Source organism: Neoarius graeffei, chromosome 6 (assembly GCF_027579695.1).
Source record: "Neoarius graeffei isolate fNeoGra1 chromosome 6, fNeoGra1.pri, whole genome shotgun sequence".
Lineage (NCBI taxonomy): Eukaryota > Metazoa > Chordata > Actinopteri > Siluriformes > Ariidae > Neoarius > Neoarius graeffei.
Window position 1 is genome coordinate 93,818,677 of NC_083574.1, and position 16,794 is coordinate 93,835,470.

The 16,794-nt window shown below is 43.1% G+C and overlaps 1 protein-coding gene across 1 annotated transcript; it reads right to left on the reverse strand.

Moving 5' to 3' along the window:
* Positions 1–1,383: 1,383 nt before the first annotated feature.
* Positions 1,384–16,318, reverse strand: ssr3 (signal sequence receptor, gamma). The gene is made up of 5 exons (XM_060924181.1): positions 16,091–16,318; positions 10,599–10,725; positions 5,732–5,830; positions 1,844–1,975; positions 1,384–1,648 (listed from the first exon to the last, which is right to left on the reverse strand). The coding sequence occupies exons 1-5, from the start codon at positions 16,221–16,223 to the stop codon at positions 1,582–1,584; spliced, it is 558 nt and encodes a 185-aa protein (XP_060780164.1). The 5' UTR covers positions 16,224–16,318; the 3' UTR covers positions 1,384–1,581.
* Between the last annotated feature and the right edge of the window lie 476 nt (positions 16,319–16,794).

Consider the following 16,794-nt stretch of genomic DNA (forward strand, 5'->3'; position numbering starts at 1 on the left):
ACTCTAAATTGACCGTAGGTGTGAATGTGAGTGTGAATGGTTGTCTGTGTCTATGTGTCAGCCCTGTGATGACCTGGCGACTTGTCCAGGGTGTACCCCGCCTTTCGCCCGTAGTTAGCTGGGATAGGCTCCAGCTTGCCTGCGACCCTGTAGAAGGATAAAGCGGCTAGAGATAATGAGAATGAGATGTTTTGATTTCTTTGTACGTGTGAATTACTTGGGTTGTCACCAGACATCGGTAAAAATTTCACAATCGATAGCTCCATCAGAAATGTATTTACTGAGAAAAATGTTGACGTGTTCAATACTTATTTTCCCCGCTGTAGGAATTCGTCATCCAAGTCCATAAACACTCGTGTGTGAACGAGGAAATGAGATCCTGTGTGAATTATAGAATTGTACAGATGATGTTTGCTATAGTAGTAATAGTAGTTATTTTATCCACATTCACCGGATATGAGCAATCGTACGCTCTGATTGGCTACTACTAGGATATCAGCTCATATACCTACCGTGAGTGGATTAAAACAAAATGGCGGAGCGTGTTGCTGAACCAACCAAGGACGAAATAAAAACTACTCAAACAAAACCTCAAAAATACCAAAAAAAAAAGCAACAAGATACTGAATGAAAGTATTTGATGGGAAGAACGTTTGGGGTTATTTTTCCCCCCCAAGAATTATCGCATTTTTCACAAATTGCTCTGTCATTTTGCTGGTTTGTTTACATTCTAAGCGGAAGTTATTTTGCCATAGGTTTCGTATAAAGTTATCAAATTTACAAAAAATAAGTGTGCTCAGTTTCTCATAACCCAGTGAATATGAAGAGAATAAAAGTTATTCCACTCAATCCCGTCGTACACAGCTTATAGACAACCATCAGTCCACATACGACTCGATTTCGAGGAATAACTTAATAGTATTAAGTCACGTGCATCACTTTACCCCTGGATGGACAGCGATTTCTGCACACACACACACACACACACACACACACACACAACGTAGATCAGTTATATGCTTGAAATAAAAACACGAATGCTAAATCACCGTTTTGATTCCTGATGTTCTGATCCAATAATTGTATTTTAAATATGATCATTTTTCCTTAAACAAAGTCATATTCATTCAGCTACACATTTTATACCTCAGCATTCAAAAGAATGAAAACTCTCAAATCTGATTGGTCAGACATCACAATTAACTTTTGCTACCATGATGTTTCCTGTAACATGTCGAAGTAAGGAGTCTCCAGTGTCAGTGATTAACAGTTCGAGGTGGAGCTGGAACCAAAGCACAGCAGGTTCTCAGCAACATGACGAGCTTTGTTTCCCAGCCATACAGTAATTTCATAAGAATGAAAGAAAAAGCAAGAGAGGCGGGGTTAATGATCAGGGTTAAAGGTCATTTATTGGTATAAAAAGTGAGAGAGTCAGAAACGACCCTCGGCATCACACGGATCATGAATTTCATGAAAGTCCTCTGATAAAGTCTCCTGCACCCTGTTCACCAAACACCTCCACACAGTCTTTCATTTGTTCATCCTTTTTCTTCTTCCATGCTTTAGTTTTCATTCTCTCTCTCACTTTGAGCCCGTGGACAGCAGAGCGATGAGACCAGACGAGGCGCTGATGGACAGAATGTAGTTCCTGTAGGAAAGAAAACAACACTCACTCATCTTCAGCGAGCTGATTTATTTTTAACATGGGCGAGCAACGGTTTTTTTTTGGGGGGGGGGGGGGGGGGGGGGGGACCACACTGGCAGCCTGAGAAAAGACAGAAGGGTGGAGAGAGAGAGAGAGAGAGAGAGAGAGAGAGAGAGAGAGAGAGAGAGAGACTCTTACACTGTTGGGTTGAAGTTCTTCAGGAGGAAGAAGGAGGCGATGATGACCAGCACGAGGAACAGAGTGTTGTTGTAGAAGATGGAAAACGTTGTGGCCTCATAATCCGCCACCTCGTTCTTCTTCCACAGAATCCTGGAACAACAGAAACACCTTCAACCAACAGCCACAAGTGAACCTTACAACTTCGAAGCTCAAATTTCAGTTGAGGTTTCATCAACTGGATGGTGATTACATGGCGTTTTCATCTCTCTCTCTTTACATTATCTCATCACTCTTCCCTTACACTCCATGTTCAATTTTTTCACGAGTTTCTCTCATTTCTCCAGTCAGTCAGTGCTGATAATGACAGTTCAGTGTTTCCCCTACCATTATACTGGGAGGGAAGGATGCCCGCCCACCCACCCACCCACCCACATACCTTAAGGTCTGGAAAAAATGAGTGCAGTTCTATTATACATGGATGCAAATGGCACGCCTTTTGGCGGATGCCGCCTTTTTCACAGCTGTCTGGGGGACTTGTGTGAATCGTGCAGATCCGATGAGTTTTTTTTTTTCCGGGGGGGGGGGGGCATTGGAGTAAAGCCAATTACGTAACTTGCATAACTTGCGTTGGACTGATGGAAATCCTTGCGCATGCAGTGAAGTGCAGCCAGCAGCAGATAATGGCGCGCAGCCAATTGGCTTTACGTGCGCAGCTTTCTGATTTACTGTTTTCTTCTCATACTTGTACTTCCTATGTTTCATGGACTGTAACGGCATTTGCTTATTTAGTAATTTTAATACAGAATTTACTTTGATGAAATTATAAATCAGACACTCCAACGCCGCCCCCCCCCCCCCCCCCCAAAAAAAAAACTTCATCGGATCTGCGCGATTCACACAAGTCCTCCAGACAGCCGTGAAAAAGGCAGCATCCGCCAAAAGGCGCGCCGTTTGCATCCATGATTATAAAAACTGTTCTAAAATAAATGTGAAAATTTAAATATGGACGACTTTCTTTGTTCAGGTCCAAATTCACTGCAATCGGAGCTGTGGGGGGGAGGGGTCGGTCCTGCAGGTGACCATCCTCATTCAGCACCACCACCCCTCCAATAAACAAACCCAACCCCTACGGGGAAACCACTGAGCACTATATACACAACCTGTAGAGCTCATCGGCTCGTCAGTGTGAAGCCATCTGGCCGCCATCTTCCCACTCATCACGTGTATTTGGTTTGTGTGCGAGACCATCGTATCCGATCAAATTTCCCCCAAGAAAAGTATCTCCTGACTCCCCCCCCCCCCCCCCTTCATTACGTCCTTATTTTCTCCACTTTACCCCCATTCCTTAAATATCTTTATAGCGCTCCTCTTCACTGTTATAATTTTTTCCCTTCCCAGTTCAATCTCTGATCGGTTTTTTTGAAGGGCTCTTTTATTCCTATTATTTCTTGAGAAATTTCAGTTTTTCCTCATATACACTGCATCTTTCTCTTTCAGAGGGTTCTTCTTTTCTTTCTGTCTGTATTATACCAACACAAAGGCTGCACAATACTTCCTTTCTGTTTAGGACAGTTGTTGAAACGGGATTTTCTCACGTTGTTTTCCATTTTCGCTTCATTTTCACAGTCACGAATTATGCGACCGATAAATACTGTTAAGACGTGACTGTGAGAATGAAGTGAAAGGAAGTATTGCACAGCCTTTGTGTCGGAATAAGAATGAATGACTGAGTTAATTGAAAGGAATAAATATACGAAAGAGAAAGATAAACTGATAATTATAGTAGTAAAAAGAGCCATGAAGAGGAGCGCTATAAAGATGTGTAAGGAATGGGAGTAAAGTGGAGAAAATAAGGACGTAATGAAAGGGGGGAGAAAAGTGAGGAGATACTTTTCTCGGGGCAAATTTAAACGGATACGTGTGGTGTGAGATGGCTTCACGAGTGACACCTGGTGGTCAAAAGGATGACGTGTTCTGTACTTTTGGGGTTCTGGTTCATACTTTTGTGCCCCGATGACTCGAAAAGAACAAAATAATGCTGTTTGTTATTTAATAAGTGGAAAAAACTAAACAATCCTACTGCAGGATAGTACTAGAAGGGCAGCTCTGTCAATATTGCTAACAAGAAAATCCTAACAGGGATAGGGAAATAAAAAAATAATTTCACCCAAAAAACCCCCCAAAATCCTGAATACAGTAGCAAGAAATCCACCAAAAAAAAAAAAAAATCTGGTCTGAGCATGAAGGAATACAGTGGGGCAAAAAAGTATTTAGTCAGTCACCAATTGTGCAAGTTCTCCCACTTAAAAAGATGAGAGAGGCCTGTAATTTTCATCACTTCAACTATGAGACAGAATGAGAAAAAAAAAAAAAATCCAGAAAATCACACTGTCTGATTTTTAAATTATGGTGGAAAATAAGTATTTGGTCAATAACAAAAGTTCATCTCAATACTTTGTTATATACCCTTTGTTGGCAATGACAGAGGTCAAACGTTTTCTGAGAGTCTTCACAAGGTTTTCACACACTGTTGCTGGTATTTTGGCCCATTCCTCCATGCAGATCTCCTCTAGAGCAGTGATGTTTTGGGGCTGTCGCTGGGCAACACGGACTTTCAACTCCCTCCAAAGATTTTCTATGGGGTTGAGATCTGGAGACTGGCTAGGCCACTCCAGGACCTTGAAATGCTTCTTACGAAGCCACTCCTTCGTTGCCCGGGCGGTGTGTTTGGGATCATTGTCATGCTGAAAGACCCAGCCACGTTTCATCTTCAGTGCCCTTGCTGATGGAAGGAGGTTTTCACTCAAAAATCTCACGATACATGGCCCCATTCATTCTTTCCTTTACACGGATCAGTCGTCCTGGTCCCTTTGCAGAAAAACAGCCCCAAAGCATGATGCTTCCACCCCCATGCTTCACAGTAGGTATGGTGTTCTTTGGATGCAACTCAGCATTCTTTCTCCTCCAAACACGACAAGTTGAGTTTTTACCAAAAAGTTCTATTTTGGTTTCATCTGACCATATGACATTCTCCCAATCCTCTTCTGGATCATCCAAATGCGCTCTAGCAAACTTCAGACGGGCCTGGACATGTACTGGCTTAAGCAGGGGGGGACAAGTCTAGCACTGCAGGATTTGAGTCCCTGGCGGCGTAGTGCGTTACTGATGGTAGCCTTTGTTACTTTGGTCCCAGCTCTCTGCAGGTCATTCACTCGGTCCCCCCGTGTGGTTCTGGGATTTTTGCTCACCGTTCTTGTGATCATTTTGACCCCACGGGGTGAGATCTTGCGTGGAGCCCCAGATCGAGGGAGATTATCAGTGGTCTTGTATGTCTTCCATTTTCTAATAATTGCTCCCACAGTTGATTTCTTCACACCAAGCTGCTTACCTATTGCAGATTCAGTCTTCCCAGCCTGGTGCAGGTCTACAATTTTGTTTCTGGTGTCCTTTGACAGCTCTTTGGTCTTGGCCATAGTGGAGTTTGGAGTGTGACTGTTTGAGGTTGTGGACAGGTGTCTTTTATACTGATAACGAGTTCAAACAGGTGCCATTAATACAGGTAACGAGTGGAGGACAGAGGAGCCTCTTAAAGAAGAAGTTACAGGTCTGTGAGAGCCAGAAATCTTGCTTGTTTGTAGGTGACCAAGTACTTATTTTACCGAGGAATTTACCAATTAATTCATTAAAAATCCTACAATGTGATTTCCTGGATTCTTTCCCCCCATTCTGTCTCTCATAGTTGAAGTGTACCTATGATGAAAATTACAGGCCTCTCTCATCTTTTTAAGTGGGAGAACTTGCACAATTGGTGGCTGACTAAATACTTTTTTGCCCCACTGTAATTACATCACCTCCTCCGTTTTGATCAATTTCACCGATCAGCGACATCAGCGTTTTGGATCTTACCTCTCGTCCTTCTCTTTGCGAGACATCTTACGGTTATCGGCCTCCGACAGTTTGCGGGTTACCTCCTTGGAAACGGCATCTTCACGTTTCTGAGCGACCCTGTGGGGGGAGGAGTTATACAGAACACCAGTTTAACACAGCAGCACTGTAGCACCGTTTTTGTGTGTACACTTATGTGCAAAATAGCAGCAGTGTGTTTAAAACAACTGAGAAAAAGCTCAATCCTCATAATAGCATTTATTTCCATGTACACATAGGCACTGGGAGCACTGCACATTCAATTCCAAATGAAAACATGAACATTCATTTACAAACTCGAATATTTACAGCATAAACTGAAATTTGTTTACAGATTTAGCTTTTCTGTTAATCACTGAACTGATATTTAGTTGTATAACCTTGATTTCTGATCACTGCTTTGCATCTGTATGGCATGGAGTCAAGCAACATCGGACACCTGCGAAGAGAGATTCCAGCCCGAGCTGACTGGACTACATTCCACTAGCCTGGGCCCGCCCATCCTAAGCGTGACGCAACACGAGGGCCTGTTGCGAGCTTAGTTTGGCCAGGCAAGCTATCTACAGCTCTTCCAAGCTCCCGAAAAATCGGGAACCAATCAACTTTGAGCATCTCCAACGGCCCTGGGTAGAGGTGTGTTCAAGGCACTGACGTAGTAGAACTGCGACCGGAAGCCATAGATTGTTTACAGAATCTATGTCGGAAGCGCTTCATTCACGCTTCCGCATCTATTACGCATAGATGCTGTATTGAAAGCATTCAACGGGAAGTTCTCATTGAAAACAGAGCAAAGAGCAGCCCTGGAGGTATTTATTGAAAGGAAGGACGTTTTCGCCTTGCTCCTGACCGGCTTCGCTAAGAGTTTAATCTACCAGTTAGCCCCGTCGCGTCACATACGTCAGAGGAAAGAGTGATGTGATTGGTTTAAGCTTCGTCACAGCCTTTTCTGGCTTCGACCAGTAGCAAACTGAGGCATTTCAGGGAGGCGGGTCAACCACGGGCTCTGGGAAATGGTTGGGCTTAATATCTTGGCCAGACCAATAGCTCGTAGAGCTTTGTCGCATTACCCAGACTAACATTCCACAGCTCTTCTGCATCCTTGGATTTTGCACCAAAAACAGCATTTTTGACATCACGCCACAAATTCTCAATCGGATTGCGGTCTGGAGATCAGGCTGGCCACTTCATAACATCAGTTGTGTTGGTCTGGAACCAGGGTGTTGCCCGCTTGCTGGAGTGTTTGGGGTCGTTGTCCTGCTGAAACACCCATTTCAAGGGCATTTCTTCTTCCACATAAGGCAACATGACCTCTTCCAGTATTCTGATCTATTCAAGCTGGTCCAGGCGATAAATGGGCCCGACTCCAAAGTATGAGAAACATCCCCAAACCATTATGCTTGCACCTCTAGGTTTTACAGTCTTCACATACCCCTTTATCCACCAAATCAGTTCCAGGGCTGGTTCAGGGCCAGCGCTGGTGCTGGTTCACAACTCGTTCAACTTGCGAGCCAGCTGAGAACCAGTTTGCTTTTCCATAGCTCGCGGTGCTAAGGGAAGCCACATCATTACGTCGCTGTATACGTCAGTTACGTCGCTACGTTTGCATAAACCTTGGCGCGAATGTCGAAGCAAAAACAACACAGAAGAAGCAGCAACAATAATAATAATAATAATAATAATAATGGCTGACTTCGCGTTTGTACAGCTGCTGCTTCTCGTCGCTTAAAAATGGCGACCTTTCGCGGTCTTAAGGCCTCTGCATGCTCTTGCAACAAGGCTTTTGCAGATAGCTTTTCGCAGACAGTTGTAATTTACTGTTGAGCGGGGAGTAATAGGTGTGCGCGATGTTATTCACCGCCACAACGCAAGGGGGCGCGAAGTCGCGAAATCGCTAGGAGTAGTTGGTGGGTGTGGTTAGTGGAGTGTTTATCCTCCGGTTACTTATAATGACTAGAACTGGAGTCGTATAGATGTACGTACTTCCTCGATCAACCGCTCTTCATGCTGCTCCATCTTCGCTCGTGTTTTTAAAAATGGCGGTCGTGAAAACAAAACAAACCGGGAAAGTAGGGAAGCAGAAGTGCGTATACAGCGGATGTAGAGTGGACCAATCAGAGCCCTCTTGTCTGCGAGGCTTCTGCGGTGGTCACAATTTTTGGAAGGTGTGCGCAGAGCGTCTGCGAAGGGGGGAAGGGGAGGGGGCTACGCAGACGCCATCTGCAAGGACTGGGTTGTCAGCATAAATTGGCCTTTATTGTTGTTGGTCTTAACAACTCCCCCCCGCTGACATAAGTGGTTCTTTCCTCTGGCCCAGCAGAGAGTTGGTGCTAGCCTGGAACCGGTTTTTCTGGCCCCAGAGCCAGTTCTTTGTCAGTGGAAACAGAAAACCCGGTTCCAAACTAAGCACTGGCCCCGAACCAGCCCTGGAACTGCTTTGGTGGAAAAGGGGCAACAGTGTACTCTGGCTTGAATTCAGCGTTTATGGGTCGTTTCACAAACTGTCCGTGGCCTTTCGACCCAATAAGAACAATCTTCTGTCCATAGGATGTTGTGCCACTTCTCTTTAGGCCAGTCAATGTGTTCTTTGGCAAACTAACCTTTTCAACCTTCCAGCGATGGCACTTTACGAGGGTTTCTTGCAAACAGTTTGGCTTCACATGGGCGTCTTCTGATTGCTGCAGTACTCACAGGTAACTCAAGATCTACTTTGATTTCCCTGGAGCTGATCGTTGGATGCTTCTTTGCTGTTCTTGTTATTCTATGATCTACGCGGATGGTATTTCTTTTCCTACGACGTGTTTCGGGTTTTGTTTGCCATTTTAAAGCATTTGAGATCATTTTAGCTGAGCAGCCAATTATTTTCTGCACTTATGCTTTCCCCCCTCCAATCAACTTCTTGATCGAAGTTCTTTCTCCTTCGGTACAACGCCTGGAACGACCCATTTTACTCACTGAGCAAGGGCTAAACCCAGCCGGTACAACGTTTGCTGCCCTCCTTCTTTAAATAAGGGCCATAATTGACACCCGTTTCTTCACAGAATGAATGACCTCACTAATGCGGTGTTCACACTTATACTGGTACGATAGTGGTGTAACTGTATCGATACAAAGTATAGCGGTACAGTTTAGTGCATCTGTCCACACTAGCGAGAAATGTTTGCGGTTTTCTTTCACGGTAGTTGAAATGCGCGTGCGCGAAATGTTTCTGTGGTTACCGAGTAACTTCCTTCCGAGAATATGGCGGATGAAACGACGTGCTTGTGCTTTTTGTTGTCAATGTACAGCCTGTATTTCTGGTGGTCATTTATTCAGTCAAATCGTATAAAACGCGCGAGGCAGTTGAGAAAGAAACAAAGAAAACGAATCTCCCCTTCTCTCCCTCTTCCTCCCTCTTTCTCCCCCCTTTCCTTCTCTTCCTCCCTCTTTCTCCCCCCTTTCCTTCTCTTCCTCCCTCTTTCTCCCCCCTTTCCTTCTCTTCCTCCCTCTTTCTCCCCCCTTTCCTTCTCTTCCTCCCTCTTTCTCCCCCCTTTCCTTCTCTTCCTCCCTCTTTCTCCCCCCTTTCCTTCTCTTCCTCCCTCTTTCTCCCCCCTTTCCTTCTCTTCCTCCCTCTTTCTCCCCCCTTTCCTTCTCTTCCTCCCTCTTTCTCCCCCCTTTCCTTCTCTTCCTCCCTCTTTCTCCCCCCTTTCCTTCTCTTCCTCCCTCTTTCTCCCCCCTTTCCTTCTCTTCCTCCCTCTTTCTCCCCCCTTTCCTTCTCTTCCTCCCTCTTTCTCCCCCCTTTCCTTCTCTTCCTCCCTCTTTCTCCCCCCTTTCCTTCTCTTCCTCCCTCTTTCTCCCCCCTTTCCTTCTCTTCCTCCCTCTTTCTCCCCCCTTTCCTTCTCTTCCTCCCTCTTTCTCCCCCCTTTCTTTGCTCCCTCCCTCTTTCTCCCCCCTTTCTTTGCTCCATGTAGCTCCACGGTTGTTTTGAGCCATTTTGACGTTTTATTTACAGCTGGAAAGCACGTGCGTATTGTATTGTATGAATAACCCGGAAGACGTAGGAATGGTTCATTGCGCTTGCGCATTATATTTGTATCGATACAGAGCTGCTTCATCTGTCCACACTACAGCGAAGCGCAACAGTACCGATACTGTACCGGTACGAAACCCATATATTTGTGGGTTTCGTACCGGTATAGTTGCTAGTGTGGACAGGTGTTGCGGTACGAAAGTAGTTTCGTATCGGTACAAAATCCCTAGTGTGGACAGGGTATAATTGAACTCCACACTGCTCTTAATTTGAACACGCCCCTTTCATTAAATGAGTCAATTACACCCAATTAGCAGAGTACATGTCATGACTGTTGGTTGCCCATCACTCGGCTACACCTATTTTTTCCCCATGTTGTATTATCTTTTCGGCCAAAATCAGTAATTAAACACATTAGTGATGTTCGACTGCTATTATTTTGCACATAACTGTATACGCTGAAACTACAGATCACGAGATCTAGAGCTAGGGTTAATTATCACCCGTGGGATCACAATGGGAGTCTCTGAAAATATCACAAAACGCATTTAGGCATTTTAGTACGATTACAGATCATCAGTATTGTATTTTGAGCGTTATTAACTAGATTTGTAAATCATATATTTAAAATAATAAATGGTCCAACAGCTCTACCAAACACCACCACCACACCTCAAACAATCCTTCAGAACGCACAGATCCTGGAGATGAGCTAAATGATGTGCGTTAGAGCAGGAGAACGCAGGACAGGAGCTGAGAATCTGTGCTTTTAATACAGAGAAGAGTTCTAAACATGCAGCTGTTGTAAATAATACTAAAGAGCAACTACAGGAGGCTCCTTACTTGTGCTTGAGGACGAACTTGACGTTCTTGTAAGCGAACGCCACCAGATATGTGCTGACTAGAGTCATGACGGCATACAGAACCGCTGACTGCACCAGGTCCATGTGCCAGATCCTCCAGAAAAGCCCTAGGAGTCGGGGTGGGGGGAAATATTATTAAAATGAAAGATCGGATATTATAAAAAGATCTTGAAGTTCAGCATCCTGTTCGGTTTGCTGTGCAGCAACAAACATACTGTTTACTGACTTTGTGCAGCCGAGAATAAATAAATACTTTAATGATCAGATCTGAATATATGTCTGATTTTTAAGGAACGTTAAAGTGTATATCGCGGGTAAATTCAGGAGCAAGAGCAAATGTAATTCTCCTATTTTATAGGAAACTTTGGTCAAATCTGTGTCACATTTTGCACAATTTTTTTTACCTTGCGCAATACCAGAAAAATTCAGTTGAAATTGAGCCATTTGAGGCAAATTGGTCCACGTTTGAAAAAACTTGGCATTTGAATTTCCCAGGAAACATTGATTTTCGTGACGTCGCGTGCGGGACGCCTCCCTCCGAATCCTACGTCAGCGCTGGTTTGTTTATGAGAAAACGACCTGGTGGTTTTCTGCAAATTTCTTCAACACTATCGCGTAATTATTAAAATGGTTAACAGATGTAGCGTAGGAGGGTGTACAGTAGCAACACCAATCTTGATGGGACTAGTACTCATCGTTTCCCAAAAGACCGGACAATGAGAGAGAAATGGGAGCGCTTGGTCTACACAGGCTGTGCACTGAAACCGTACAAAGCTCACGCAGCCTGCTGGCGCTTCCGCAGGTAACGTCACGAATCTGGCTCCAGACTGTCTTGGGATTTTTCCAGACGCGTTTTGTTATTTTATTTTTTTCTGCTGTAGACAGACGGCCTTGTGCAAAATTACCCTTCTGGATGTGTGTGTAAAGGGACATTCTTTCATATTAAAAAAAAAAAGAAATTGGTCCAGGATATGCACTTTAACACACACTTCTCAAAGATGCTCCTAAAATATGAAGGATACGAGGGATTTGTCCTAAAATATTGGTGCCAACTAGGGCTGTAACGATATGCGTATCGAAATCGCGATACGCAGAGCCACGATCCATATGGCGATACAAGAAGGCAGAATCACGGTACACCCTTTCAAACTTCTCCTCAGCCCAAAAACAGAGGCGCTTCCAAACTTCAATTTATGAATACTTTTTATTTAAATTACATTTTAAACTTACTTAAATTACTTTTATTTTTTTATATCGACAATCTTCTGCGAGTCACGCAACGTCCACACTCGCCACTGGCAGAGCATTCATTTCTTTTAAGCGGTCGCCATTCTGGTTGCGACGCGGGGAGCGAATCTGTAAACAAGCAGCTCATTGGCTGGCTAGGTGTGCCACAAGCCAATCACAATCACTTGACCGGAAAGGCATGCAGTGTTGCCAGATTGGGTGGGTTTAGGTGCTTTTTGGCTGGTTTTGAACATATTTTGGGGTGGAAAACGTTAGCAATATCTGGCAACACTGAAGGCATGTCTGCTTGGGCGGAAGCCTTCTGCGGCAGTTACATTTTGACACGCGAGCAATGTTTCACCATAAAAATTCCCTAATTTCCATCTGTTTTCTGCGATCACAGAAAATCATTGGCCCTATGAGAGTGAGACAGTGAGAGAGCCACCCCCCCCCAAAAAAAAATCTTAACGGATTTACACGATTTGGAAAAATGACTTTTTCAGAACCGAAAAAACCAGAGCTTCCGGCTCAACAGTATTATTTTGAGAAATAAAACAATCTTTGGATATACATTTGTTCATTTTTGCATACATATTACTCATTCTCTGCAGTGGTCTGAATTATTTGTTATTAAATAGTTAATGTAAGTAAGTAAATGTTAATAAGTCAAATTTACTACTTTAAAAAAACATTTTTTTAAAAATCGTGGGCGTATCGAATCGTGGGTCAAAAATCGCGATACGAATCGAATCGTGAGTTGGGTGTATCGTTACAGCCCTAGTGCCAACTGATGCTTCAACACTTTATATAAAATATCAAACATATAAAAGCTTAAAATTGAAAAAAAAAGTTTGAAACTCAGTCACAACTAAAGTTAGATATGACTATTACTGATTTTTTTTTATCAATTAACAAATATACACATCTTTTATCAGAATAGTCATTCTGCACTTAATAATGTGCCCATATATGGATTTGAACAACACGTGCGCTGACTAGCTAGTTATAATTCACTTTGCTAAATACATACTTGCCAACCCTCCCGATTTCGGCGGGAGGCTCCTGATTTTAGCCTCCGTCTCCCGATCGTATTTGTTAAAAACTGGATAATCTCCCGGTTTTGTGAAATCCCTACCGCCAAGTTAAAAATACTCCCGATTATGTCCAATCAGAATCGTATGAGAAACACTGCTGACGTCAACTGATTTTTAACCAATCAACGAACAGAACGACGGTCACTTCCGTAACGTAGGATTCCCCCAGGCTGTCCGACATTTTTTACAAGCAGTCATTCATCATGGCCACTAAACCCAATACCACACGGCAAAAATATGAATGCAAATACCAGGTTGGATGGGAGAATGAATTTCCATGGATAAGCAAACGTTCAACCAGCCAGTTACACATTTTAAAGATAAAGATACCTTAAATCAGAATATAATGGACATTTGAGTGTGAAATTAAACTAGTCTTCCATAGCATTTCAGAAACAAACTGTACAACTTCTAAAGTGTTTAGTGAAATTTTGCATGACAGAGAATGTGTTTGCTGAGTGTATCTGAATAGTGTGGAAGTGTCTTAGTGCTATTTTGAATTTATGTTTAAAAGTTTACAAGCGAATTACCTGGAAAGTGATTTTGATAGAGTTTTAAGTGAAAGATTATTAGTGAGCGTATTTTGGTCGGACTAAAATTTGGCATTCGAGTGAATTCCTTTGCGGAGTATATTTTGATAGTATTTATAGAGCCATTTTTACATTTTGTTTGAAAACTTTCAGTCAAAGTTTGCAAATGAGCAAATTCCTTTGATGCATTCCGATAGGATTTTGATAGATTTCTAGAAGAAACCTTTGTCACATGCACACTTCAAGCACAGTGAAATTCATCCTCTGCATTTAACCCATCTGAAGCAGTGAACACACACATGCACGCACACACCCAGAGCAGTGGGCAGCCACACCAGAGCGCCCGGGGAGCAGTCAGGGGTTCGGTACCTTGCTCAAGGGCACTTCAGACCAAGACCGCCCCACGTTAACCTAACTGCATGTCTTTGTACTGTGGGAGAAACCGGAGCACCCGGAGGAAACCCACACGGACACAGGGAGAACATGCAAACTCCACACAGAAAGGCCCTCGCCAGCCACTGGGTTCGAACCCAGAACCTTCTTGCTGTGCTAACCATTATACCACCGAAATTCTGTTGGAAAGTGTTTAGTGAGAGAGATGCATTTTAGTAGTACCAAGACAGTGCGGTACCGGTTCGAGCCCCGCCTTTCACCCATAGTCAGCTGGGATAGGCTCCAGCTTGCCTGCGACCCTGTAGAACAGGATAAAGCGGCTACAGATAATGAGCTGAGATGATATTACAACCCCGATCCCAAAAAAGTTGGGACAAAGTACAAATTGTAAATAAAAACGGAATGCAATAATTTACAAATCTCAAAAACTGATATTGTATTCACAATAGAACATAGACAACATATCAAATGTCGAAAGTGAGACATTTTGAAATTTCATGCCAAATATTGGCTCATTTGAAATTTCATGACAGCAACACATCTCAAAAAAGTTGGGACAGGGGCAATAAGAGGCTGGAAAAGTTAAAGGTACAAAAAAGGAACAGCTGGAGGACCAAATTGCAACTCATTAGGTCAATTGGCAATAGGTCATTAACATGACTGGGTATAAAAAGAGCATCTTGGAGTGGCAGCAGCTCTCAGAAGTAAAGATGGGAAGAGGATCACCAATCCCCCTAATTCTGCACCGACCAATAGTGGAGCAATATCAGAAAGGAGTTCGACAGTGTAAAATTGCAAAGAGTTTGAACATATCATCATCTACAGTGCATAAGATCATCAAAAGATTCAGAGAATCTGGACGAATCTCTGTGCGTAAGGGTCAAGGCCGGAAAACCATACTGGGTGCCCGTGATCTTCGGGCCCTTAGACGGCACTGCATCACATACAGGCATGCTTCTGTACTGGAAATCACAAAATGGGCTCAGGAATATTTCCAGAGAACATTATCTGTGAACACAATTCACCGTGCCATCCGCCGTTGCCAGCTAAAACTCTATAGTTCAAAGAAGAAGCCGTATCTAAACATGATCCAGAAGCGCAGACGTCTTCTCTGGGCCAAGGCTCATTTAAAATGGACTGTGGCAAAGTGGAAAACTGTTCTGTGGTCAGACGAATCAAAATTTGAAGGTCTTTATGGAAATCAGGGACGCCGTGTCATTCGGACTAAAGAGGAGAAGGACGACCCAAGTTGTTATCAGCGCTCAGTTCAGAAGCCTGCATCTCTGATGGTATGGGGTTGCATTAGTGCGTGTGGCATGGGCAGCTTACACATCTGGAAAGACCCCATCAATGCTGAAAGGTATATCCAGGTTCTAGAGCAACATATGCTCCCATCCAGACGACGTCTCTTTCAGGGAAGACCTTGCATTTTCCAACATGACAATGCCAAACCACATACTGCATCAATTACAGCATCATGGCTGCGTAGAAGAAGGGTCCGGGTACTGAACTGGCCAGCCTGCAGTCCTGATCTTTCACACATTTGGCGCATCATAAAACGGAAGATACGACAAAAAAGACCCAAGACAGTTGAGCAACTAGAATCCTACATTAGACAAGAATGGGTTAACATTCCTATCCCTAAACTTGAGCAACTTGTCTCCTCAGTCCCCAGACGTTTACAGACTGTTGTAAAGAGAAAAGGGGATGTCTCACAGTGGGAAACATGGCCTTGTCCCAACTTTTTTGGAATCGGGGTTATAACACACTTGATGCAATCCAATAATACTTTTCGCTGTGACTAGTTTAAGAAATGATAAGCTTTCTTCTAAAGCATCACTTGTGTTATTTTCTGTGGGTCTCTTCTGTATGTATACAGAGATTTTTCAGCTCAAAACCTGATTTAAGACTTCCCTTTCATTGTTATTATATTAAAATTCAAGACGAGTATTATTTCAGATTTTTCACTCTGAGCTCTCTCAGGCCTGATGCATGAAACCTATCAACAATTCATAGCCTCGTCCAATTGAAAATATATAATGTCTTTCACACACTTTTCTCCCTCATGAGAATTTTGAAAAGTTGGCAAGTATGTAAGAAATAAAAAAAAAGGAATATAAGCTACTATGCCACCAAGTTATTTTAAGAATAATTATAACAAAAATAAACTAGCAGTGATTAGCATGGCGTTGCTGCAGTAGTTAGCCTGTTAGCTCGCCCACACTTACAGATGGGGATGGCGGACACAATGAGCGCGTTTCCGTAAAACAGTGCGGTGGATTTAGCAGAAAGGTTCCTGCTGAAGTCCTGCAGAAGTAAATCCTCCTCGGACTGCTGCTTATTACCGCCTTTAGGTGCCATTATTTCTGCTCCGGCTCCCTCCGGGTCTGTGTCCGGTTCTGACTGCTGCTGCTGCTGAAGGGAACTGACACGTCACTGCTCGCTGATAGCGGAACCACTCTAACGCCGCGTCAGCTCTAACACGGAAACGCGTCAGCAGCGCACAACGCACAACCGGAAGCGGAAGTTCACGAAGGATAACTTTTTTTAACTTTTTTTTTGTTTGTTTAAAAAAAAAAAAATATATATATATATATATATATGAGTGATTCCACGCTTATGGGTACTGAAATGGGGACATGAACTTATTTTTAAAAATTCACCTAAAACCATTTCTTTTTTTTTTTTTACCATCAGGTCACAAAACATGTAATCTTTAATGAATGATATGTTAAAAGATAACTTTAATTTTCTGAGATGTAATAAAAACATATTTATATGCCAAAGTCAGAACGTAACAGAAGTGTTGTGGACATATATATTCTCAATTTTAACAATGTAGAATTACTTTTTGAAACATAGGAAGGTGATGTTTTAGCAAATATAATTAATAAACATGTGTAGTAGAATAAACATACACATTCTTTCAATA

Bases quoted from the DNA above. Each gene is read 5' to 3' on its own strand.
- ssr3 (XM_060924181.1), bottom strand. From the start codon at position 16,223: ATGGCACCTAAAGGCGGTAATAAGCAGCAGTCCGAGGAGGATTTACTT. The intron at 10,726-16,090 runs GTAAGTGTGGGC...CCCGACTCCTAG, and splicing joins TGTGTCCGCCATCCCCATCT to GGCTTTTCTGGAGGATCTGG. The intron at 1,649-1,843 runs GTAAGAGTCTCT...TCTTTCCTACAG, and splicing joins AAGAACTTCAACCCAACAGT to GAACTACATTCTGTCCATCA.